This window comes from Populus nigra, chromosome 16 (genome assembly GCF_951802175.1).
Source record: "Populus nigra chromosome 16, ddPopNigr1.1, whole genome shotgun sequence".
Classification (NCBI taxonomy): Eukaryota; Viridiplantae; Streptophyta; class Magnoliopsida; order Malpighiales; family Salicaceae; genus Populus; species Populus nigra.
Window position 1 is genome coordinate 3,062,398 of NC_084867.1, and position 26,854 is coordinate 3,089,251.

General features: G+C 32.0%; 2 protein-coding genes across 14 annotated transcripts; one reads left to right on the forward strand and one right to left on the reverse strand.

The window, feature by feature from the left end:
• Window positions 1–421: 421 nt before the first annotated feature.
• LOC133675955 (uncharacterized) lies at window positions 422–12,201 on the reverse strand. Of its 4 annotated transcripts, none has more exons than XM_062097526.1 (12): window positions 11,467–12,201; window positions 10,825–11,082; window positions 9,186–9,428; window positions 8,849–8,998; window positions 7,148–8,532; window positions 6,232–6,305; window positions 6,038–6,119; window positions 5,827–5,952; window positions 5,562–5,668; window positions 4,620–4,777; window positions 3,470–3,649; window positions 422–994 (listed from the first exon to the last, which is right to left on the reverse strand). In XM_062097526.1, exons 1-12 carry the CDS (start codon window positions 11,905–11,907, stop codon window positions 938–940), a joined length of 3,261 nt encoding a protein of 1,086 aa, XP_061953510.1. In that variant the 5' UTR covers window positions 11,908–12,201; the 3' UTR covers window positions 422–937. The 4 variants fall into 4 exon arrangements, 3 of the variants coding, with proteins under 3 accessions (XP_061953510.1, XP_061953508.1, XP_061953509.1); XM_062097524.1 differs by lacking the exon at window positions 422–994 and adding an exon at window positions 4,066–4,301 and having other exon boundaries at window positions 3,510–3,649; XM_062097525.1 differs by lacking the exons at window positions 422–994; window positions 3,470–3,649 and adding exons at window positions 3,678–3,902; window positions 4,066–4,301.
• A 6,768-nt stretch (window positions 12,202–18,969) lies between these two features.
• LOC133675190 (putative pentatricopeptide repeat-containing protein At1g31840) lies at window positions 18,970–26,627 on the forward strand. Of its 10 annotated transcripts, none has more exons than XR_009835369.1 (8): window positions 18,976–19,076; window positions 19,705–19,740; window positions 21,032–23,786; window positions 24,343–24,399; window positions 24,560–24,672; window positions 24,825–25,031; window positions 25,107–25,389; window positions 25,517–26,627. XR_009835369.1 is itself a non-coding variant. In XM_062096480.1 (3 exons), exon 3 carries the CDS (start codon window positions 21,154–21,156, stop codon window positions 23,731–23,733), a length of 2,580 nt encoding a protein of 859 aa, XP_061952464.1. In that variant the 5' UTR covers window positions 18,976–19,076; window positions 19,705–19,740; window positions 21,032–21,153; the 3' UTR covers window positions 23,734–24,015. The 10 variants fall into 10 exon arrangements, 1 of the variants encoding a protein (XP_061952464.1); XR_009835365.1 differs by having other exon boundaries at window positions 25,107–25,281; window positions 25,390–26,627; XR_009835371.1 differs by having other exon boundaries at window positions 21,032–21,156; window positions 22,172–23,786; window positions 25,107–26,627.
• Window positions 26,628–26,854: the final 227 nt, after the last annotated feature.

Here is a 26,854-nt window from a genome sequence, read left to right on the forward strand (position 1 = left end):
AAGTGTGTTTTGCAGTGTGATTGCGGTTATTTTTCAAAGTGTTTTTTACTCAAAAATAAATTAAAATAATATTTTTTTATTTTTAAAAATTATTTTTGATATTAATATATCAAAATAATTTAAAAATACTAAAAAATATTAATTTAAAGTAAAAAAAATAAAAAATTTTAATTTTTTTAAAAAATATTTTTGAAATGTAAAAACAAACATGGTTTTTTTGTTGAGTGGCATGCCTGTCTCAGGCTGCAAATGAGCAATGGTTGTATAAACCGAATGTAGTATGGATTGTGTTATGCAAATATTAATTGTGAGATAAAATTTCAAATAGATTTTCATTCGGGAAAAACTTTATTAAAATTTCATTAAAATTGTATGAATCCTTTAAATTTAAATTGAAAACTCTTCGTATGTTTAATGAGTATGGAAAGAGTAAATTTAGTATCTGGTGTATTGATTGGGTGAGCCTTTATACAGAAGAGACCTTGTCTTTTATATATAAAATACCCCAATTTTCATGTACATGTTTTGTTTTAAATGAAAAAACTCGGGGATGTTACTCGTGACATTCTCAAATGCTGATTGGGCTGGCAGCTGAGACGATCGAACATCCACCTTTGTCTATATGATTATTATTTTTTAGGCTCCAAACTGATCTCCTGGTGTTCCAAGAAACAGCAAGCCATCGATTGAGGCAAAGTAGAGTCCATTAGCAGTGATGGCTTTTGAAACTATCTGGCTCCCCCCACCTTACGACTAAACTTGAGCATCCATCATTACCCATGCCTCCCACATTAACGTATGATAACCAGCTCAGTGCTACACATCTCAGTTTGAATCCTGTCCATTCAGATTGAACACTCCCTTTGTCCGAGATTTGGTGAAAAATGGTGCTTTGACTGTTCGGCATGTTCACATAATGATCATTTGGCAGACCACCTCATGATTCTAAGCCATTGTCTCTAGCACACCGAGCTCCTAAGGTCCAGGAATGGCCCTTTTTTTTTATGGTGGTTCATAGGAAATTAATCGAAATATACATAAATTAGTTTAAATATTCACGTTAATTAAACGAAAAAAAAAAGAGGCAAACCAGCAAGGCAACCGAAAATCTGGAGTTTCCAAAAGCAAGACAGTAGAACAATTAAAGCTTGCAAATCATGAGGGTCCAGAATATAGGCTTGAATCATGGATTCTGTTTTGTATTTTTCTTTCTTGTTTATCTGTTTTTGTTGTATTTCAATGAGAATAAAATAATTATTTTGTTATTCATTTTTCTTATATAATTTTAAAAAAAATTAATATTATTTTATTATTTTTTTCATATAGCTGTGTAAAGAATATCAAAACATGATTCTTTTTATTTTTTTCTAATTCAAACTACGATAAGATTTTATTTAAAAAAACCTTATTTCTGATAAAATAAGATATATTTATTTCCAAAAAAAGAAATACATGAATAAAAAAGAAAATTCTGACTTAAAAAATATATTTTTTATTCAATAAAATAAATCGTTGTAATTGCTACAAATATTTAATTTAATTAACATAAAAATAAATTTTCAATATAACCCCACAAAATCATACGTTGAGAAAAATATAAAACAAACTATAAATATGTATTGTTTTAAAAAAATAGGGTACTTAGTTGGCTGCTCACTAGGATTTTTTAAATTAGAATAATAAATTAAAAATATTAGCAAAATAACATAATTTTATAAATAATCAGTGAAATAAAAGAGCTTGTTGTGATTCATAAATGCAACATTTCATGGATAACGAGATTTAAAATCATAAAAACTTATCATGTTGTGATTCTGAATCATGAATCCCCCCCCCCCCCCAAATCTTACACCCCATTTCTAAAAAAACCCGACAACCGATAACCAGCCCCCTCCCTCTCTTAAAAAAACCATTGAAAGCTCCTCTATTTCACTTTACATTAACTTTAATATACTTATGTTTTAAATTATTGAATATGATATGTTGTAGCTCATAAGAGCATCTTTATGTAGATTGTCCCCCGCTTCCAAGAAAGCCAATTATGACTGCCCAGACTACAAGGTTTACACTCTAACATTCATCAGGATGCATGTAATGCAATGTTCAAAATAATTATATGCAGCTATATTGTCTAAATGTTGACTAAAAATCTTATTAATAAGATTGTGATTTGTAATGTTAGGTAGTATGGGATTAAAGTGATCTCACACATGGTAGTATGAGATTAAGGTAATCTCATTTTATCGGAGCAAGCTAGAGAGACAATAACTTTTCCAGATACATGTTGAACAATTTTTTTCATAATTCAACTAAACTTTTACGTATTATTGTAGTCTTATAATCGACAGTTGCTACTGCAATTTGCACTAACATGATGGATATAAGAACAACAGTGGTCTTGTTAGTATTATTATACAATTCATCCTAAATTCAAATGAAATTTTGATTATAAAATATATGATAAAAAGTTAATTACAGATGGAATAAAAAATTGTAGTTATCATGTAATTCACTAAAAATACAAAACCAAAAAATTGATTACAAGCCACGTTGAAACCACAGAAATTAAAAGAAAAGAAACATTGCAAAAAAAAATATATAGTTTTTATATAATGTTTAATTCTATAAAAAAAGAAGCCTAATATAAATAGTGTTAGGAGTATTTAATTTTACATTAACAAGAGATTTAATATTTAGCATTTGGGGTTAGTGTGTTGATGGTTGATGTTTGGATTGAGTTAGGATTAGTTAAAGTTATATTTTTTGGTTAAAGATTTGGGGTTATAGATTTGGATTAGGATTAGAATTAGGATTAGTTTTTGTGGTTAAAGCTATGGTGTTAGGGATTAGTTAGGTTAGAGTTTGGGATTTTGAATTTGAGTTATGGTAAGTGTTTAGTGTTTAAATTAGAAACAGGGTTTAGGGTTAGGGTTATTATAAGTGTTTAGTGTTTAAATTAGAGTTATGATTTAAGGTTTGGTTTAGTGTTTGTTTTAAATGGTTAAGTAACTTGCAGAATGATGTTAGGGTTAGGGTTTGATGTTTAGATTATAGTTAATGAGTATTTAGAGTTCAAACTCAAGTTAGATTATTTTTTATCATTTTAAGGTTAGTAGATAGTAGGGTTTAGGTCTTAGTTAGGGTTAGAAATTAGATAAGGCTTGATAAATAGTTTAGGTATTATTTAGGGTTTAAGGGGTAAATTTAAGAGTAATATATGGTTTGGTAGATGTCACGGTTTCTTAAGCACAATATTTTTCAAATATCATGCTTTTCGATCACTTTTTCTTTACGTCACATTTTAAAATCATATCATGTTTTCAATCATATCATGTTTTCAATCACGATTTATTTACATATTACATTTTAGAATCACGACAAATACAAATTATGCTACTTTAACAATACATTTTGCATCTATGTTATTTTACCAAAATATGAAGTTTTGTATGCTAATAAGCAAAAATACCTGCTGGCTTGTGGCAGAACTAAAAAGACACCCATCCAAGTGCCCGAGGCAGAGATAGCCCATCACCGAAGTGGGAATTTGCTGAGAAAATGCCAAGTCCGATAGCGGTGAAAAGATAAGAGACATCGAACCAGTCTGTTTCCTTCTTAACATCATTTCCCTCTCATGCGTCATGCTGAACTGAAACCTCATAAATTTTGGCATCATCTTACGAGAAAACAAACATTGGTCTTCATTATATACATAATAAGAGTCGAGTGAGTGTATAACATATAAATCTAAGTGCTGCACATTGCCAATGGCATAATAGACATAAATCAGTTTCCTTGGGATGAAAGAAATAAAGAAGGCAATCCATGGACAACCAAGAACTGAGCTGATGACAAGTTACTTTGTTCTATACTCTACACTTTGTACAGGAGAAAGGGATCACCTATAAAGAATACAAATGAAAGAATATGAAAGCTATTGACTCACCACCCACAGGATACAAGCAGAAACTAAATATATAAATATAATTGAGAAGTAAAATGAAAACCTTAAATCAAAAAGAATGAAATGAATATGAAAAACAAAAACTTGAAAGCAAGGCTCACGGAGTATATGTTACTAGCATAGGTAGCGCGGCTACCCCTGCATGAATTGCCCTTAACAAAGCCACAAAATTGAATAGGTTCTCTTTTGAGAACCACTTAAGCTTCCATGTCAGAGAACCTGAACCTTCGTTATCCTTGTCATTTGTTTTGATATCCTTTTGAGATTTGGATGATAGGCTTTTTGGGGCATGTTGAAGGGCTAAGGTTATAAACCAGCTCTCCCTGGCCTCAATAACCTGAAAATAGAATTATGATCTTAATGGGATATAACCTTCACCCTTTCAATAGAACAAGTACAGCACAGAACAATAGAAGCAGGATATCGTTCCCAGAAAACCTTTACTTTTGAGAAAAGCAGTTTCTTAGACGTGCTAAGATAAAGCAAAAGACGATAGAAAACAGAGCCGGACTATACGAGACAAATTTAGTTCAGAGCTCTTTGGATGTAGAATTAATATGCCAGTCAAACCAGCATTCAAGTTGAGGTGATTGTGGTTTATAAGCAAGCAATTTTATGAAGTAAAGAGCTTGGGCTCAAGCAATCTGAAACATACCAGCTCAGACACATCACTAATGGAGCAACAAGAATCAAGCAAGAAATATGGAGGCGAAGATGCATCCACTGAGGAACTCCTGAACTGCTTAAGATCTTCAACACACAAAAGCACATGCCCCCCACTTACAAACAGTGATCTGGGAAGCCACGAGTCCTCTGTCCATAAGAGAATTTTTGGCAGTCATTACAAATAGCCAATGGATGGGTTAACTAAAGAAGGAAAAAAAAAGAACTTCAAAAAATAAATGCAAAAATTATTTTCACATCATAGAGTGTCTGCTAGAAAGCATGCCACAATAATTAGAAATAGTCCGATGCATATCCGTGGGAAGTCACATCATTGAATCAAATCATGAAACTATTATGATGGAAATTTTTATTTCAATCAAATTAGATATCCAAAGCATTTTAGTTGCATAAATTTAATGATAAAACTATAATTGTCATTAAATTAGTTCACAAGATAGAAATTAGGCTCTAAACAAATTAGTGTGGTGTATATGTTCATCAAATGCTTTACAAATTTAATCATACACGGGTCAACTATGCATCTAAGAACATTTCTATTTACAACTCAGATATTTTGGATTTTCAGTGGTTATAACAAATCTGATCCATCCTATATATTTAATAAATCTTTCGTATAAAACCAATACTAACAATTCTTCTATTAACAAACTACACAAAAAGTCATCAAGAATATTTTGTATGAAACAGGTATAACTGAGGTCTTTGTTTGTTAATAACCTTTCATGCTCCACATGAAAGAAAAAAACACAATAAAAACAGTGGGCTTGATGAATCATGCTTCTGACAAAAAGTCATAGTATAAGAATCATGCCTTATTTTATCCAACTTTACATCACAACATCTGAGGGACCAACCATTTACCAATTTTATGCAATAACACTTCATCACCCTAAAGCAGTGAGATGTATACCTTCGTTCTTCCTGTGCCTAAAAAGCACCATAGAATATTGGAATATGCTCAGTTTCAAACCTCGACATATTTGCTGCCCAAACAACTCAGCCTGAACCTGCTCCAAACTGTCATATAAATTCCCACAACCCAGTCTTATAACAAAGAAAATAAACACATGCAAATATAGAACAATTATTAAATTTTAAAAACAAAATCATTTTAGAAGTGTGCATAAGCAAAAAACTGGCATTAAAGTATGAATGGGGCGTTAAGATTAGATTACCTTTTCAGCAAACACTTATTATTTGTTGTGCATGGTCCAGAGACTTGCAAGATATCAAGTACCTGCCTTGACTTCTCAATGCTCCGCGTTAGAAACAGGTAGGTTGCTCCCCTTTCAATGTATACCCTAACAGATAACAGCAAACGACAATTTTCAAGTTTTACAAAACACCAGTCTTCTAATTACTAACAGTATCAAATAAATCACTAACCTCACGACCTGAAGTCCTATACCAACTAAAACTTCTCTAACATCTTCAACTCTGTGCCAACCCAGCAAACTTAAAATGCTTCCTGCAATATGCCATTAAAGTGATCTTCTGAAGTTCAGCAACTAAGATCATGCAATCAGCATTCAGAAGCATCAAATGAAAAATAGGTCTCTTCTAAATACTTGATAACTAACCCGATCCATCAAATGCTACATCAATGAGCAGTACATACAGCTTGTCTTCACTGCTCAGCAACAAAACTACTTCTCTGCATGCAAAACAAAAGAAAAAAAAATTAGAATTTTCACAATAACATGTTTAAAGATTCATGATTAGACATAAAAGGAAGACAAGTAAGCAAAGTTCAACATGAGGTTGCATCTCATATTTGAAATCCAGAAAATTGGGAGTGCTTAAACATGCAAAAAGTGAAAATCTAGAATCAAGTATCAGCCTTTGAAGATGCAAAGCTATATAAAACCAATATACTTAATGTCTAGCAGTGAGTAGGTGCTCCATGCAGATTTAATATTTTACTGTTATTTTCATTGAAAGCAGTGTTTACAAGTTGTTCACAAAAAAAGCCCCTAAACATTCTAAAAATTTGATATACTTCGATTCTTTATATCTAATCTAATAATCTAAGCTTTATTGGAGCAAAATCATCTTCTCTGTCTATACACAACCGAGTATAAAAGAACATGAGCTATTATTTCAAATTAATTACAAATCTTTTTTTTTTATTCTGTTAGGAAGGCATTAAAGACCTTCTTGGAACAAAGAGCAGAGGAAAAAGAAAACAACTCGCTGATAACTTAATTAATCTAGAGCTTCTAGAAGACATGAGCTACAATTTATGGAAAAAGCTAAATAATGCTCAACAATGGACAATGAGTGCTGCATAACTGAAGATAATGAACAAAAATCAATTTTTAGCAAGAAAACCTAATGCAAAAGCAAAGTGACAATTAGCAATGTGCTGACCCAAATTTATGGACATTCCAATACTCAATAGTAAGGGTTATGATGCTTATAAAAGAAAGAAAATAAATAATGAAAAGGGGAAAGTCTTTCGTAGGCAACATTTCCTAATGATTACAAAATGTTTACCTTTCTCTGTACATGGATTCTGGCTCTAGTATGCAATCGCATCGCATATAATTCCTACAGCTTTCATTAATTCTGGAATCTGCTACTTTCTCATTAAAATAATTCTCAATAAAATCATCAGAGAATCCATTGACATTTACAGCATCCAGGGTTGTAAAAGAATTTGTGTGCAGCTGTTTCTTATCAGTAACATGAAAATCACTCTCACAAACAATTTGTTCCCCTTGCTCATCCACCAAATCAGCTCCACAAGTATCCCCATTTCCATTTAATTTTTCTGGTCTCCCTATCCTGCCAACCATATTCTCTAGCAAAGAAATGACTATTCTTCTTGGTTTCCTTTTGTTTTTTCCTTTCTCCAGCAAATCAGCCTCTTGGTTGGCAAAATGAGCATTTTCACCATCATGAGAGCCAGCAGAGAAATCATTGGAGTTTGAACTCAAAAATTTTGTGGAAATTGAGGTTTGTGAATCATTTAGATAACTGTCGTTTTCCATCACATGATGGATTCCATGTCCTTGATCCTTCAAAGGATTAGAAGATAATTTCCCTCCGGCCTTGGGATTCAAATACTCTTCATTTTGTGATTTAGCAGCTTCATATGATGAATCTCCAAATGCATATAAATCATCATCACTAGAGCTAGTATTACTGTTAGATGATGCCACTGAATAGGATTCTGCAGATAGCTGCAAAATTTCTTCCACTAAGTTGTTGCGTCGTTGCAAAATGTCCTCCTCATAATGAGGAGGAGACCTAGGATATGCAGGAGATGAATGAGTGGTCAACAATGATATGCTTCCATTTCCAACTATTGTATGGACTCCTTGGACAGTAGAGCTACCTGTGTGGGAACTTCTACTTTGCATAGACATACTACCAGACCCTTCATGTAAATAAGACTTTTGATGCTTCTGTCTTAGATTCATGTTCCCCATCCCTGGTAAAGCAACCCCACCATATGAACCAGTATCAACAAATGAACTATTAGACTCAAGGAGATTTGTACTGGTCTCATCTCCAGAAGCTTGAAGATCATCCATAGAATCTCTAGAACTATCACAATGGTCCTTCTGTGTTGACTTGTTTGTTGGATGATTTTCCTTTGCATGATGCAATGTAACCCCACAATATGTACTGCAATCCGCAATATTCTCCGATTCATGATCCATCCAGTCCTTAAATTCCCGCAACCAAAGAGTAGAACGCTCCTTTTTCATGAGCTCAACTCTGTTAATCAGATCAACTATTTCAGCTTCATCATCAGATATGTCATTCTCCTCTTTGCTTTGAATCTCATTATCAAAAGATGGAGACTCTTGGTCAGAGGAAAAATAAATGGTCTCTTCTTTATTTGAAATTGAAGCAAGACGAGATACTTTACTCTGAAAAAATAATATTGGGAGATGTCATTACTCTCCAAGTCAATAAACAAAAGTTGACTAGTAGAAAGGAACACACAGTTTTATATTTTAAAGATTTACAAAAAAAAAAGGCAGAAATTTACAGAAATTTTATTAAAAAAAAACATATATTACACACTTGATGCTGGGAGGAATTCAGTTTAGCAATATGCTGTAGTGTCAAGCAATACATGAAAAGATCATAGCTAAATGTATCATCCCACAAATCTCATGTTGTCAATATATAAATTGTTGACTAATATGTGGACTTGCTCAACACACCATTAAAATTACATACCCTTTTCCTGTTGATATTTCCATCTCCTTCATCATCTCCTATAGCAGGAGAATAAAATCCAAAGCTGGTAGGTCGTTTCTGCCTCCTGGCAATTATGATTTGCCTCTTCCAAAACTCTCTTGCGCTGATTTCTTGGTCGTCTAACTTCACCTGAGCAACCATGCATCAGGAAACAGTTAAAAGTAGTTAGTTTACTAGGACTACAAAATTCATAATGAAGTTATGAGAAGCATCCTTAAAATATTAATTTATATTCTACTCATCCAAAAGTTACAACTCTTCTATGCCCTTGAATTAGCATGAATTAAGTATTATGATCTGCCAGATCATCACTTACTGCTTCTGGATGAACAACATAGCTGAATACTTGAGCCCGATACCATCGAGCACCGCACAAAGGATTTCCTTCCAACCACAAGTTTCGCAAACATGGGAGGCCAGTAAGGAACTCCAGCTCTGAGAAATTGGAAATAATATTATAGGACACATCAAGGGCTTCAAGTGACTTCAAATTCTCAAGCCCATGTAATGTTGTTAGGGCATTGTTCCTCAAAACAAGTTTAACAATGTGACAGGAGATCTGCACAGAAAAAAAAAATCAGTGTAGAAAATAAATCTTTAAGAAAAATTTTTAATTGAATCATTCTGCAAAGTAGAAATTCAGGTTTGACATATATAATTCTAATAAAGGAATCACTTATAAAATAACAGGCAAATGAAGTTTGAAAATACCCATTGCAGCACTAAATAGAGCTATCTGAGCAAAAGCAAGTTTCACTTATGAACATTTTGCATATCACCTTATCTACCAGAAGATGGAAAGATGAGAGAAATTTCTGTCAGGGATTCTTAAACTGTTTCTTCCTTGGTAATTTTACATCATTGAATAGCATTTTCTTTCCATTAGAGCTAAGTTGAGAACTACTTGAAGTTTAAAATAAAGAAGAAATCTTTCAAAAGCAGACAACTCCCCAAGTGTTTAAACTCTGAAAATGATCCTTAAATCTTGGAGCTTGGAGAATTCTTGGAAAGAAGTTGATGTATTTGACATTTGTTGGAACCACCCTTACCCAAAATAATTGTCAGATTGCATTAGTTTCGCATACATCAAATCTGCAAATATTAATTACATATTTACATTGCCTTATTAATACACACCCTAATCTTAGTTCTTTTATATGAAATTTGGGAATCAATATGCACACATAACCACCTTGAAGCCACATTCTACTGTTGTTCGTCTCGTGTGCACTCATTTCCACAAAACCACACCCTCTGTCAATAAAATCCATAACAAATTCCTACAACTAGGACATCCTCCAAGAAACCAAATAGTTTTGTAACCCTCATCACTCACTGTCCTTTGATTGTTTTTTCACCACTTTCCACATTATCATGTTCCATACTGCACCTCTTGTCTAGCCAAATCACTAGAACCAATATCTATCTGCCTGCTACTTGAAGCTCTAATACCATTCTTTGTAGCTTTAAGGATATGAAACTCTAGATTCATAAATGTACTTGATATCATGCATCTCAACTTCAGCCACCTCTAAATACAATAACATTATTTTAAGCATAATTACAGATTTACATGCGTAAATGTGTAATCAAGCCATGGATTTGAGCAGCAAGTCAAAATTTGAGTTTGGCTTATTTAGTTTCCAATAAAAACCAAATGAGCACCTCGGTCAATTTAGGTCAATAAATTTGCAGCAGATACGTTCCTTTGCAAGTTGCAGCAGTGATCTTTAATAACTCAAGTGTTGGTTAAACTCTCAGAAAGCAATTATGATGCATGCCATGAAAAACAGTATCAACTAAAAAAAAAACAATGAATACAACTCCAACTAGAATAAAAAAAATCCACCAATCAACAAACTAGAAATGTACTTTGAAATGAAAATATAGTGCATTTTGAAATTTCAAAGCAACCAAATCCTAAGCATAGTATTTAAAGTATATTGGCTCCCTACCTCACAAAAGGGTGCAATTGATCTCAGATGATTGAACCCAAGATCCAAGTGCTTCAATTTGGTACACTTCCGCAAATTATCCACCTTTGCAAACTTATTTCGACTCAAATCAAGAGTTTCCACAACAGGAAGAAGTTGCAAAGACTCATCCATCAAAATCAGTCGATTACACGCACACGATACAAATGACAACCGATTCCATTGCGGTGAGTCCTTTATGTCCACAATCCTACTAGCAAATACATGCCGTAATGCATCCTAATAACACAAAAACAATAGAATAAAATAAATAATTCACTAACAATTATCCATTTCAAAAACAGAAGGCAGCTACAAAGAACCACACCCTAATTACTAACTAAAATTAATCAGCACAGAGAAATAAAGAAAATTAATAAGTTGTTTCTTTGCTTAATTATACTATAACTTCTCTAACTAAAATTGCCATGCCAATCCCTTCATTCAATCCTTCAATTAAACAAGTATCTCCTTTAATCAATGCCATTATTAGTATAGAAAATCGTGATTAATTTGTTCCTTTTTATGTTTTTCAGAGCTTAAATTTTAACAATAAACAGATTGAATACGTCAAAAAAGATCACAAAAACCAATTCAAAAATTTTAAAAAAAAAAAAGACTCACAGTAGAATTGTGACAAACAATCTTCTCCAGAGTATGTCTCAATTCAAGCAACCCTTTGGCAGCCGACGTAGACAAATCACAACCTCTAAGTTCCAAAACCCTCAATCTCCCAAACGGAACCAAACAAACCGGCGTCGGATCACGCGTCGTCGGAGGCAAAACCGAAACAACCTTTAACTCCGTCAACAAACGGAGAATCCGCCGTAACTGCTCGAGAGCACGGTGGTCACCGAGGTCAGAAATGTAAGCGCGAAGATAATCAACTGGAGCTCCGGATAATAAATTCTCTAACTCGTGTAGTGATTCGAGTCGTGAATCGACGTAGCGGAGACCGCCTGGGTTAAGCTTTAAGACAAGGGTCCCGTCAATTAACGAACCGGCTTGTTCTTCAACGAATTTGACTAGTTTTTCTAGATAACGATCTCCTGTTACGATCGCCATTATGAATATATATATATATATATAGAGAGAGAGAGAGAGAGAGGCTTGAGGGATTTAGAGAGAGAAAGGAGGTTTAGGGGAGGTTAAAGAGAAGAGAGAGATGAGTGTCATGGTTTTTGTGTGAAGAAGAAGGAAATGGGAGGGAGAGCGAGAGCGAGAGCGAGAGGGTCTGTTTGTTTGTTTGGGTGGGAGACATAGATATGGAGGGGAAAGGTTTGACTTCGGCTTCGGCGGAAGCATCTCAGCCCCCATGACTTTGAAGCGGAGAACTCTAATTTGTTGGTTACCGATTGTATGTCGATCGAGGGTGCTTATGAGGGTACCGGTGGTCATTTTTAAAAGTTTTTTTTTAATATATTAAAATAATATTTTTTTATTTTTAAAAATTAATTTTTATATTAGTAAATTAAAACGATTTAAAAATATAAAATATTAAATTTAAATAAAAAAATTAAATTTTTATGAAATACTATTTGAAATATAATTCCAAATAGCCTTGAGTTGTTTAAGCCTCCATGTAAAACCAAATAAATTCTTTTCTTTCAATATCAATTCAACTCTAATACATGTGATTATTAGACTATAATAACAATTAACACACAAAAACACACATTTAAGAAGATATCAAGCTAAAAAAATATAATTGAAGTTGAATAATATTGTTATATACAACTTTAATTTTATAATTTTATTATTAAATATTTTTTAAGCAATCTTATATGTTTATAATTCCTTAAATAAATTCAGAAATTAACCTAAATAAACTAAGAAACTTGAAAGTTAAAAAAAAAAAACTAAACAAACTAAGAAACCTGAAAATAAACAATCTAAAAATAAATAAATAAACAATAAAAGTCCTAAAAATATATTTACTTTTCTAAACTATATAGAAAATAAATAAAAATAACTAAAAAATAAATATTTTTCTTAAAAATCCTCCTACATCACTAACTAGTTATATGCATGTTATTTAAATAAAATATTATCATGATTTAAAGAGAAAGTTTCAACAAAAAAAAAAACAAAAAAAAATCATAATAATTTTTATGCAGTGAATGAAAATATAAAAGAATAATAAATTCATGAAAACTATATAAAAATCACAATAATATATATATATATATATATATATATATATATATATTATTCTCATTGAATATCCATATGCATTATTTTTTAAAAAAAACTTTGTATGTTAAACTCAATATATAATTATTCATAAAGTAATTATAAATATTACCATAAAAAGAGAAAGGCATGATCAAATAATTTATTAAATACCATTGTAATTATTTATTTATAGTGGAATTTATTTTAAAATATTAACATCTCTAAGGGTTAAGTGAATGAAGTTCATGTGTGCATAGGCTTGAAAAGACAGCCTAGGCACGCCTAGGTTTGCAAGGGTAGGGCAAGTGTTATTAGATTTGAATGGATAACGTTGCCACGCATTTAAAAAAAAATAAGTAAAGGACTCCTCATTTGCCAATATTTTTTCAATGGAAAGGACACCACATTGAATGAGTTCAGCAAACAATGTGTCTTCTGCTAGAATTGAAAATCAAGGTTGAAGTTTGGGAATCTTATATTATTTATTTTCATTTTAAAACACTTTTTAATCGGTCTAAAAAAACCAAATAAAAAAGTTATGAACTCTAATTTATTTTATTTTTTTACATACTTAAAGGGCAAAACCATATTCATTGAAAACCTTCTCTAATTGAAAACTCTTCTCTAAAATGAACACATTAATCGACCTTTCTGTGGTTGAAATATAATAAATCAAAATCTTCATTTTTCTCTTTAACTTTTTTATCTTAATATTTTGAAATTGAATTATGAAAAAATTAAAGTTTTAGGACTAAAACATAAATGTTTAAAACTACAAGGATAAAAAAATGTAAACTTAAAAAAAAAATAAAAGAACAAATTGAATTTCTTTAAAACTTGAATGATCAAATTAAGCTTTTAAAAGTTGCATTTGCTAGGGAATTGTACAATCCAACGTAGCTTTGTGAACAATAAACTTGATATAATGAAAACCATATCTCTTTTAGTTCATTAACTAGATCATTGGTTGTCTCTACATCGCAAGTCGAATAGGCATCTCTTAAAAATAATTAACCTTAAATTCAAAATTTTATGTATAATAAACAATATTTTAAAAAACAAATTGAGACAAGGACAAACTAAATAATATTTTTATTTAATATTGAAAAAACAACATATTGTTTTTATATGAGTCAACTCAGGTTGACCTGCAAAACCTGTATGAATAATCTTATGAAAAATAAATTAGAAAAATCAATTCTTAAATAACTCAATATAGAGTGATGTATCTATTAAAAAAAAGTACTTAATTTTTTTTAAAAAAAAAATCTAAGTGAACTCGAGTAAACCAACTAAACTTTTAACCCAGGTTATCCATGTCACTAGATTCAATAATTGTTTTTCATCCCATATGTTATTTCTCATTTAATTATACGATAATAAAACGAATGAGATTTGTTTTTGTATGAAATAATTTTATAGAAGAAAAAAATAACCAAGACATGCTCGTGGGACTGAGATAATAAAAGCAAGTCTAATTTTGTTAAGCTAAATAACAAAAAGAAGTCTTTTTATTTTAAGTTAAATAGATAATTGATAACAAAGGATGACAAAAATAACTAGGACATTCACGTGGGACTAGGATAGGAAAAACAAGCCTAATTTTTTAAGCTAAATAAAAACAAGGTCTTTTTTTAATTTAAAGTTAAATAAAATAAACCATTGATAACAAAATGGTGAAATTGTCATTTTTTTTAATAAAGGGACCAAAAATGCATTGAACAAAAACAAAACATGTAATATAGTTTCCACTATGACGTTATGACTTAATTTGTCAAACTTACGATATAGGACATGGATTCAACTCGATTTAATACATGTTTTTACTAAAAAAATCAGATGACATATCCTTTGTTGAGCCAAACAACGTGTCATCTGTCTACCTAAAATTTAGCAACTGTAAAGGTAACTGTAAATCAGGGTGATGTGTTTTTTGCCCTAAAAAGTATTTTTTTAACCCAAAACACCTTACCAATACTATTAAAACATCAAGAAACTAATTTTCCAACCTATTAAATAAAAAAAAAACAATCCAAACCACTTTGGTAAAGTTTTTCTTCCTCAACTTTATATGTTTTTTAAGGCAATATTGAGGTTCTAAACAACCATTATTAGACTCCTCTCATTAAATGGAACTTATTGCCACCGATTTCAACCACTTTGATGGTCGGAATCAATGTTAACAGTGACTTTTCTCACTTTATGGTAGAATTTGATGGCTCTCTCTCTCTCTCTCTTCTATCTCTCCTCTTATAAAATTGGGACCGAAAAACTAGAAAAAATAAAGTTTTGTATGAAAATTGAATCTTAAAAAACTAAAGAGACTAATTAACTATTATTTAAAAAATAAATGGGACCAAAATGATTTTTTTGCATGAAATTCAGATTTGGCACCTATTTTTCTTGTCTTTTCACTTTGTTCCTCTGTTTTTCAATTCCAACCTCTCTTAAGAAAAAAAACCAATTAGGTATTAATTTGAGTTTAAAAGAGTGCAATTGAGAAAAAAAATGTTTTGGGACCAAAAGAAATTTTAGAAAAGAATCATTGCTTCAATCCACAATGATTTGTGATAGAGTGCACAATAAAAAAATGCATAATATTTTTTCCACATGGCTTTGTTTATTTATATAATAATAATAACAAAAAAAAATTGTTGTAGTTAAACCCCTGTCTCTTCTAGTTTACTTACTAGAGAGGTAGCATGTACTATGTTGCAAGTTGGGTTAAATTTTTCCTAACATAAAAAAAAATATCAAGGTAATGCTAGTGCTTTTAAAGAATTAAGAGAAATATGAGATCCAGATGATTGACTTAACCATGTTCAATAAACTTGATTAGTTAAATAATATAATTTTAAAAAAACATTGTAAATAATGAGAACAAAAAAAAAGAAGCAATAATTAACTATAAAAAAATAAGTTATCAGTATCATACTCAAGAGAAAAGAAAGAAAAGCTTGTTGAAAGATAAGTCTTCGCTCTGTCATGGACACAACTCCACCACTATAAAAAGCTTATTGAGACAATTAAAATGCCATTGCAAAAGGTTTTATGACAACACCAAAAGAGCTCGTACGTGTTGTTAGAGCAATGACCTAAAAAGCATAGCAAACAAAATATCATGAGACAAACATCTCATGCTTGTATGGCTGTATTTAATCGATTAACTTAATTTAATTTAAAAACAAAATTCTTATATAAAAAAAACTAAATTGAACAGAGAACAACAAATAAAAAGATATGAGATAACCCAAGTCATTATCAAAATTAGTGAAAAATCCTATAGAATGCAAATAAAAAAAAAACATAATGGAAGCCAATCTCGAATTAAATAAATGTCATGGGATGAAACTAAAAAAACACGAGCTTAAGAAAATGAGGAAAAAACAAGCAAACCTAAGCGAATTTTCTAAATATGAGTTAATTTTTCAAATTTACAACTTGTAAAATCCTAAACTCAGACTCAATCAAGAAGATTGATTTTCAACAAATTTAATGTTGAAGTATGAAATTGAAAAAACAACTCAATTTAAAAAAATTCCAAGGCAAAAAAATAACAATTAAAAGAATGAAGATTGAATTGGTAGAAAAAACCTAAGAAGGATGAAATCACAAAAAAAACCTTTGAAAATCTTCCAAAACAAAAAAAAATATCAATTAAAAAAATAAGGATCAAATCTGAAAGATAAAAAAATTAAAGGGGGTGAAATAAAAGAAATCAAATTTCATAAATCATCTCAATAAAAAAATAGCAATAAAAAAAAATCAAATATAAAGGAAGAACAAATTGAATGACTACTTTGAAATTTTAAAGGCTTAGTATGGAGATTAAGGAAAAGAGAGGGAAAAGAAGAAGAAGATCGTATGCACCAAATTAGAGGCTTGTTTGGCAAACATGCCACATAAAGATGGAGAGGATGTCAATATGATTTGACATCATCCTAGAAGTTACTGTTTGGACACTATATGACGTCTTACGTGCTACTGAAAAGGAGTAAAGATAATTCATATATGCACACGTCAAGCCGTATATTTTTTTTTAATAATATATATATTAATTCAATTAAATTAAGAGCTAACCTAATTATTACAAAAAAAAATTATGATGAAAAGACACAAAGGCCCTTGAACATAAGTTCTAGAAATTTTACTTTTAAAGTCAAATAAGTCATTTTATTGTTTTAAAAAATACGACAAAGCTCCAAGAGCAAGGTTTAATATTTTTTTTGCTTTTAAAGGTAATAAGTAATTTTATTATGTAGATGATTAAGTAATTTTATTGTGTTGAAAAATGTGAAAAGAACTTCTTACCTTCACCCATTTTGAAAATGACTTTTTTATATTTCAAACCACATCTACTTGTGTTTCAGCAGTAAAACACTAAGTTGTGTAAATACTAAGTCCTTATATTTCTTTTTAATAATAATAATTATGTATGACATCCTTTCACTCTAGTTTTAGATTTGAGAGCTCTCAATACTGTTTTTTTTTATAAAAAAATTAGATAAAAGAAAAATTAATTAAAAAATGTTTTTAAAAAATATTTAGAAAATTGCAAAACTTTTTTTTTACCAATTATTTTTTTATTGCTAGAAAAAAATTTCAATTTTTTTATTCGCATTGTATTTTTAATTTATTTTAAAAATATATAATAATTGAAAGAAAAGATTTAAATAGTCTTTTAAATTGAGAGACTAATTAAGAGCCCAACATGATATTAAAAAACAAATTTAAAAAATAAAAATTGACTAGAAAATTAAAAAAAATAGTTAAATATTTTTACCAATTATTTATTTATTTATTGCTATAAATAAATTTTATTTTCTTATTTACATTATAATTTTTTTTAATTTGTTTTAACAAATACAAAAAAATGAAAGAAAAGATTTAAAATATCTTGTTAATTTTTATTAAATTATTCTTTATTTATTTTTTACATCTTATTTTGAAAAGATAAATAAAAACGTTAAGGAAAAAATAAATTATATGTAAAAATTATAAGATCTTAAACACATAAAGTTAAAACTTTTAAATTGGAAAATCATAGAAAATAGTTTTCCATGAAAATATACGCAAATTGAATTAAGTGTTTGTCACCAGTAATTAATAATCTTATTCTTCGTTGATGAAGTATAAGATAAATTTTACTTTTCAAAATAAAATAAAATAATTTATAAGACAATAAAGAAAGCACTTTTTTTTTGGTGGTTAATAACTAAACAATTAGCTAAATTATAAAAAATTATAAAAAATCTAGAATAGAACAACAAAAAATTATTTTAGTATTTTTTCCTTTTATAAAAATTTAAGAAATGTAGGTTTCGATATACCAAATAATTATTCTCGGTATTGGATATATGTCATGCTTTCAACATGACACGTCATTAACTTATTTTTGGTGGAGGGACTTAAAATTTAATAAAATATGCACTAAAAGTATCTTATAATTTATATTAATTTAATTAGTTTAGGTGTTAAGATTTTGAATTTGCTTTTTTGATGTTCAGGAGTTTAAGTTTTTTAGGATTATTAAAGATTTATATAATTATTAATTTTAAAATTTATATAATTAATTGAAATAAATATAAACTAACTTGAAAATTCATATTAATTAAAAAAAACACTAGGCATAATTAACCACAGCTCTATACTATCATTTCTATTCTAGTCCACCTCTTGGGCTATGTTTGGTGGGTATTATTTGAGAATACAATACAAATTATATCTTTTAAAAATTTATTTATTAAAAATTAATTTTTAATATATTTTGAATTGTTTTGAAATGTTAATTTTAAAAAATAAAAAATATATTATTTTAATATATTTAAGTATGAAAATCAATTTAAACCTATTACCAAACAGGCAGGACAATTTAATGCACAAGATTTATTATTTATTAAATGACTATACTGCCCTTCATATAAATTATAACACTGGGTTATTTTTTCTTCATTTCCCTCTCTGTTGCGCGGGAAAAAAAAGAGAGAAAATCGTATAAAACACCACACCTAAAAGCTAGGGTTTTCTTCTTCTCTGCAGCAAATCAGAATCCACCACAGGTAAATCAACGAATATTTTCTTCTTCTCTGCTCCTCATTTGTTCAATAAAACCCTAATCTGGCTTCCATTGATTTAGAAACTAGGGTTTTTGATTTAGGGATGTTTTATTCTTCTCTACTCCTAATTTGTTCGATAAATCAACACAGTGCCTCCATTTTCTTGTCTCATTTCTGTAATTCAGCCTCACCCACCCTCTTGCTAACCTCTATTGCTCATTCATTCTTTTTAATCACTCTGTTGCTTTTGCTTTGCTTTGCTTTACTCAATTCACTCTGGTTTGGATTATCGGTTTTTTTTTTTTTAATTTCAAAAGGGCCTGTCCCTTTAACTCTGTCCTTGTGTTCCTTCCTTGCCCTTTAACAATGCTTGAAATACTGAAATTTTTGTTGGTTTATGTGAAAGTTGATGACCACAAATCCCATTTAACAAACAATTTAAAAACAGGTGCTGCTTTCCTTTCCCATTCTAACCATTTCTACACTTTTAATTAGATGGTCGGGTTTAACAAGATGTTTGCTAGTCCCTGGACCTGGAGTCTTTGGTCTTATACATAAGATACGAGTTGTATTTTATCGCTGCTTGATGCTTGTTATACAAATTGCTATAAACCTCCTTATCTTCTCTCAGTTGTTTGGTCTCTCTCTATCTGTCTTTACTAACCAAGTAAGCAATCTCCTTAATCCTTACCTTATCTTGTACGATGATCAAAGTTTTCTTTTTTATTCTTTCCTTTGCACTTTTATGTTTGCCTGTTTTCTCAAGTCCTGTGGGTTCTCTTTCATTTTTTAAGGGTTCTCTTTGACGACTTGTCCACTTGGTTCTGGGCTTTGCTCAAATGCTTTTGTGTTTCATTTATTGCTGCAATAAGGGGTGCTTTATTTTGTTGGAGGGGCCGTGAGGGACTAAAAAGTACGTTTGTCTACCATAGGACCCAGGTAATATCTGACCTGGAATTCATGAAAGCAATTGTTTACCTCATGAGGGGTAGAGTGTTATATACAACCAACATAAAAAATAATAGAAAATGATCATTTTGAACATAAGATATCAGCATTGAACGAGTAATTGAACATTGATTTTGATTACATAATTAGTCTCTCCATATAGGTGGCAACTTGGAAGTGGCTATAGCATTAGTTTGACAGTGATTTAGACCAAGCTCAAACTTGGGGAAGAGTTGGGTCCATTAATTAATGGTATGCTTATTATAGTTAAATAACCTTCTACTGTGAACGTGCAAATTCTATACAATCCTAGTTCAGCCTCTATATCAAATACTGAACTGCCAGCCTGCATGTTGCTTTGTCTAAGGCAGGTACCCCTTTGATTCTTAGATTTTCTCATTTTAAATTTATGACGAGTCATTTTCACACTTTACATATCTGCAATAAGCTTTTTTAGTATTTATAGTTTACATGTAATGCTTTATACAACTTGATTACATAATTAGTCTCTCTATATAGGACTGGTATAGTCGAGTCAAGTGAAAAACAGGAGTTCAGTAGTGTATTTAGGCTGGATATGAACTTTTTGGCATCCAAAAATTGTTGTGCTAGATTACCAGAGAACAAAATTTCTTCATATAGACTATAGTCAAGGGTGGAAATACGCAACAATTCAGAGGTGAAATTTAATCATGTTGGAGAGCTCTTTGTTTTGAATGAGAAATTCGTTTTTTTCCACCTTTTTTGGCTAGCATTATTAACTTGGTAATAAGTAATGGAAAACAAGCTTCTTTCTTTCTTTTTGTGTTTGCTCTATTTTATCTGCTAATTGGACTTTCTTGATTGCTAAATTGTAAAATTTGAGCTGATTACAGTTCATTTTAGTGTGTAATTGCTTCACTAATGTATCAAAGTTGTAAACTTTCAAAGAGACAGTGTTCAAATTCCAATCTTCGTTGTTTCTAGGTTGCTTTCTGGATATATGACTGCCTTGTTTGTGTTTTTTGCAGAGAAAAAAATCTGTGACTTCATGGGTTTCATGATGACCAAACTATGAAATCTAGATAAGGGTCTCCCCTCAGTTGTTTCACAGGCCAAACTAGGGTTATGTCAGCTGGCAAAGGGAGACTGAATGGTACTCAAAACTATGTTCCTTTGTAATTCATCCTTAATAATCTCAAAGATGCTAGTTAATATCAAAAGCCCTTCTGCTATTTTCTCGTCTATTACTAAAAGTCACAATCATTGCTCTTATTATTACTTTTTCTCTAGCTCTTCTTCTTCTAAGAACAAGAACTGGAGCCTTATACACCAAATTGTTAAAGCCTTTCACAACCAACAAAACCCTAAACCCTTAAACCCTATTCTTCTCTCTAAATTACAACTCTACCATGTACCTGACGTTATTATATCCCTTCAGCCTAAGCCCTTTTCGGCTATTAGATTCTTTGAGTGGGCTGAGAGCTTTTTCATTTCACCACTCTCTGCACCATCATTCTGTGCCCTCCTCCATGTCTTGCTTCAAAACCAATTATTTAGTCGTGCTGCTTGTGTTTTCGATAAGTTTATCATGCAATTTGGAAATGATTATGACACTTTGGATGCCTTTCGTGATGGTTTTTGTGATTTGGATTCGACAAATCATAGTGTTGTTTATGGGTTTTTGATTGAGAGTTACTGTCGAAAAGGGATGTTTGATAAATCTGTTGATATATTCATGCATGTTTGTGTAAAGGGTATTTTTGTTTCACCAAATGTGGTGTACTTGTTGTTGGGTTCTTTGGTTGATTCACATTGTGTTGATGTAATTGTGGATAAGTATGGTGAGCTGTGTTCAGCTATGAGAGAACAGCCTTTTAGTGTTTATGAATTTGTAATGAATAGGTTTATGAACAAGGGTGAGGTTGAAATGGGTTTGAGATTCCATAAAGCTTTGATTCAAGGAGGTTTTGGTCTGGATATCATTACTTGCAATAAGATTTTAAAAGGTATTTGGATGCAAAATGATATAGGAGTTGCAGATGATTATTTTAATATGGTAGTGAGGATTGGCCCAAAACCAAATGTTGTCACATTTAGCACATTGATTGATGCATATTGCAAAGAGGGAAATTTGGATAAAGCATTTGTGCTTTTTGATGTTATGGCAGGGAATGGTGTGGCACCTGACTTAATTGTCTACAGCATTCTTATTGATGGCCTGTTTAAGGCAGGGAGGCTGGAAGATGGACAAAGGCTCTTGTTGGTAGCATTAGATAAGGGTATCAAGTTTGATGTTGTTGGTTTCAGCTCAGCCATGGATGCATATGTGAAAATTGGGGATTTAGGGAGGGTAATTCAGATATATAAGAGAATGTTGAATGAAGGGATTTCACCTAATGTGGTCAGCTGCAGCATTCTTATAAAGGGGTTCTGTCAGAATGGTAGGATCTTAGAGGCTTGTGGACTGTTTGTTCAGATTCTGAAACTTGGTTTTGAGCCATCTATTTTAACTTACAGCGCTCTCATTGCTGGATTTTGCAAATCAGGAAATCTAAGGGATGGGTTTTACTTATATGAGGATATGATAAAGAAGAGGTGTGAACCTGATACCATTGTTTACAGTGTTCTGATAAATGGTCTATGCAAACAAGGGTTGCTGGGTGATGCACTAAGATTCTTCTGTCAAGCTGTGAATAGGGGTTTAAGTCCCAATGTTTTTACTTTGAACACCTTGCTAGACAGCTTCTGTAGATTGAAATGCATAGTTGGTGCTATGAAGGTGTACTATCTAATGGGAATGTTAAATATAAAAGCAGACACAGTGACCTACACCATCCTTATTAAAGGCGCTGCTCAATTTGGTAAAGTTGATGAGGCACTGATGTTATTCTTCCAAATGCTCAAGAAGGATTTCAAACCAGATGTTATTACATATTGCACTCTGATTGATGGACTTTGTAAGCTGAAAAAATCATCTGCAGGATTATGTATTTTTGATTTCATGTGCAAGAATGCTGTGGCCCCTGATATTGCAATTTATAATGTTCTCATTAATATGCATTCTAGGGAAGGCCATTTGGAGGCTGCACTTGGACTCTTTGTCCATGTTGTTGAGAGAGGGCCAAAACCTGATGTTTTTACTTTCAACACAATGATTTGCTGTTACTGCAATTTCAAAAGGTTAGATGATGCAGTTCAGCTTTTTGCGAAGATGACAAGTGAACAGCTCAGACCCAATGCCATTACTTTTACCATACTGATTGATGCATTTTGTAGAGAAGGTAGAATGGATGATGCCATGTTGATGTTTTCCAAAATGCTGGAAGAGGGTCCCGAACCCAATTTGGTGACATATAATTGTTTGATTCATGGTTATTTCAAATCTCAAAGTATGATGGAAAGTGGCTTAAAGCTGTATAATGAGATGCTTGAAAACAATATTGCTCCAAATATTGTCAGTTACAGCATTCTCATTGATGGTCTATGTAAAAGAGGTCTAATGAAGGAAGCGTCTTGTGCTTTTCGTTGTGCACTAGACAAACATTTATTGCCTGATGTGATAGCTTATACGATTCTGATCCGTGGATATTGCAAGGTTGGGAGATTAACTGAAGCCATGATGTTGTATGACAATATGTTGTTGAATAGACTCACTCCAGACCGCTTCCTGGAAAGAACACTTGAGGAGTATCAACTTAAAAAAGCTGGAGCAAAACATGTGTGTGCTTGAGGAGGATGCATGGAGACCTTTCTATCATCATCCTGCAATTAGGCATCATCATGGTGAATGAAATTACTACCGCTGCTTTCTAGTACTGATTATAATGTATATTAGTGTTATATTTCATCATACATGTTCACTTGTAAGTATAGACAAAACTCTGTTCTTACCCTGTAAAGAAGATAGCCGTGAACTCTTGTCTGGATCCATTGTATTATCACTTGGAACACCAGACCAAAAAATTTACCCTTAAAGAATATCACAATTTACATATTTTTTTCTAATTTTTAATCTGTCTTGAACGTTAGCAGATGTTTCTTCTTAGGGAAAAAGTAAAATGGCCTCATGTTTATTTTCTCTTGTTTTTCTTTTGAGATCTGCCTTGCATACGCAATCAATTACTATGGCATTATTCTTTTTCGAGGTCTGATGGTGATCTTCAGAAAGCTACGAGTTAAAACTTATAAAAAGCGTAATCAACCCATGCGGCAGTTCTACCAAGAAAATTGAGTTTTTCGTGAATAATTATTTGCTCATGTGGTTTGCTGTCATCTTTTGTTATCCCCTTGCAATCTGATATTACCTTCAAACTGATGGGTTTCTATTTCCGAAGGTCAGCTTAATGATTGTAGGGGTGTTGATCCATGGAGACACGATTGCTTTCTACTCCTACAGGTAAACATGCTGGTGGTAAATAGTTATATGACTTTTGCGTCGTTAAAAGATTTTGATATTCTGGAATGAGCAGTTGGGTAGAATAAAAGAAGTACTTTGACTGGGGATGGTTATTGCTCTGAAGCTTAAGCTCACAATGAACTTTTTGCCGTGATGGAAGATGGCAGAGGCAAAGAATGGAATTGGACACGTTCGACATGCAATTACTCCAAAAATGGGGGTGAGGATCTTGCAAAGAAAGGGCTCTCTCTCCAACATGTCTTTCATCAATAGGTAATGACAAAGCTCAGCTAAGAAATTGTACTGGGCCTTTGCCTACGTTCTGCATTTTAGATTGCCCGTGTTTTCTCCAGTATCAAGGCAAGCTGCGTAGCGGTTCAGAATTGGCTTACTTATCATTCAATCATAATGCAATTTTATTTCAGGGAGTATTTGTGGACAGACTGAACAGATAAAACTTGGAAGAGCTCTAGAGATGGAATGGATAGTTTTGGATGAAAAAGAACGTTTCTCTGGAAGATGAGAGAATTCTGTCAGAAAAGGAAAGGGGTAACAAGTCAACATCTGCCAAAGTTACTCATTAAGACCCGGATTAAATTCTTACCCTTTTTGTGCAAGAAACAAGAACATTTGTAAGATTCCATAAATATTCTTCCAATTTCTTCTGGCAACTTACCATACATCTACATCATACTCCGCGTTAATAGTTTCAGGAATACCCAGCAAGAATCATTCTGATCCTATCTCTGTTCATCTGAAGAAAGGAAGGATCCCAAATGTGACATGCTATTACATCTTATAAACTCTCATTTAGACCTGGGAAGAAAGGGCCAAGGATACCCAAAGAGTTTAAACTTCAAGTGTGGAGGCAGTTATGCTGAGGTTGTTATCGATCTTGCTTGTACATGTTCAACATGTTATATCAATGAAATGAAAGTTTTGCTCCAAGTTTTCTTCCTGTTTGTGAAAGGTGGTACGTGTTTCCTGCAGGTATGATCTGTTGTTCCAAGGCAACTATTTTTCCTTGTCATTGACTGTTCCTTCTAAGTTTCAGAAAAGTAGATTCTGTCTTGTAATTTCAAGAAGGTTGTTGCATGTGCTATTTCTCAAACCCAAGTGGAAGGTCAAGAAACACTGCCATGTTACAAGAGATGACACAGACAGCAACAAACAGGATGATGCTATTAACGGGATGATGCTAGCAAACAGGCTGTTTAATTTTACTTTCAGCAGAGCAGAACTAGGGCTTCATGCTACTAACATATCTATTAGGAGAGCTAACAAACATATAGAGACAGAGAGCAGAGAGGAGAAAGCAGCAATAACAGGCAGTTCCTGGTCAAGGTATGGATCATCCTCTGCATTCGTCAGCATCAATTCCTACATCTGGGCCAGGGTCTTCTTCTGCAGGGGTGTATGAATTCACGGCCTACCTCCTCCTTGTTGTACCCTTGTAGACCGCCCTCCATGGTTCCTCTCTAGCCATAACGATCACGAACGTCAAGAATAATAGTAGAGTATTAGTTTCCAAGTTGACAATGAAGAGGTGATTATTCACAAGCATGCAAACCAGCAGAGATAAACATAAAAGCTGGGTGGAGAAAGGGTTACGTTCAGCTAGGAATTCCTGAGCTTCAAGGCTCTTACCACCTCTCCTTCCTTTGCCTTGGCATCAAGTTCTGATCTTACTTGCTGTGTGGTCATCCCAAGTTTCATAAAGTAGTATAAAATCTGGGTATCATCCCCTTGCCTCTGATGTTGCCGAATCATCTTGGTTTCATTCTTTGCGTAGTGACTTATCTATTGCACCTCGTCTACCCTGATAATATTTCCACCACCTATCTTGTAGTCAATCCTATTAATCATGCTAGGACTAAGCATTTAAAGGTTGCTTTGCATTTTGTTCATGATCAAGTTGCGTCGAGAGATATCGAAGTCAAGTTTGTTTCCAGTAGAGATCATGTGGCCGATATTCTCACCAATATTTTCACCAAAGGGCTCTCTTCTGCTCCATTTGCTTTGCCAATTTGAGCTTTCTCGCATCTCCAGCTCAAATTGGGGAAGGGTGGGTAACAGACAATAGTGATTTGATATCCCTAATATCATGCTATCTATATATGATGGTCTTATATTTTAGGACATACAATGTATTGTAATTAAGACAAGATTATATATTAATTGTATAATGAGAATATATATACAAATCACATTGAGATTATCGTCCTAAATTTAGTTTGCAGGCAAAGTCACTTTGGTGATTGAAGCAAATGATTCAAAAACATTTTTTACTGTAAGAATGGAAGGGCAAAGAAGCATTGGAGGATTAACTTGCTTAGTCCATTTCCAATGGCCTTGCAATAAATCAAAGAGTAATTTATGAAGAAATGTTTTGAAAATGTGAAAGGAAAGGGCATGGCGCATTTTATCATCAATAATTTTTGAACATTTTTAAGTC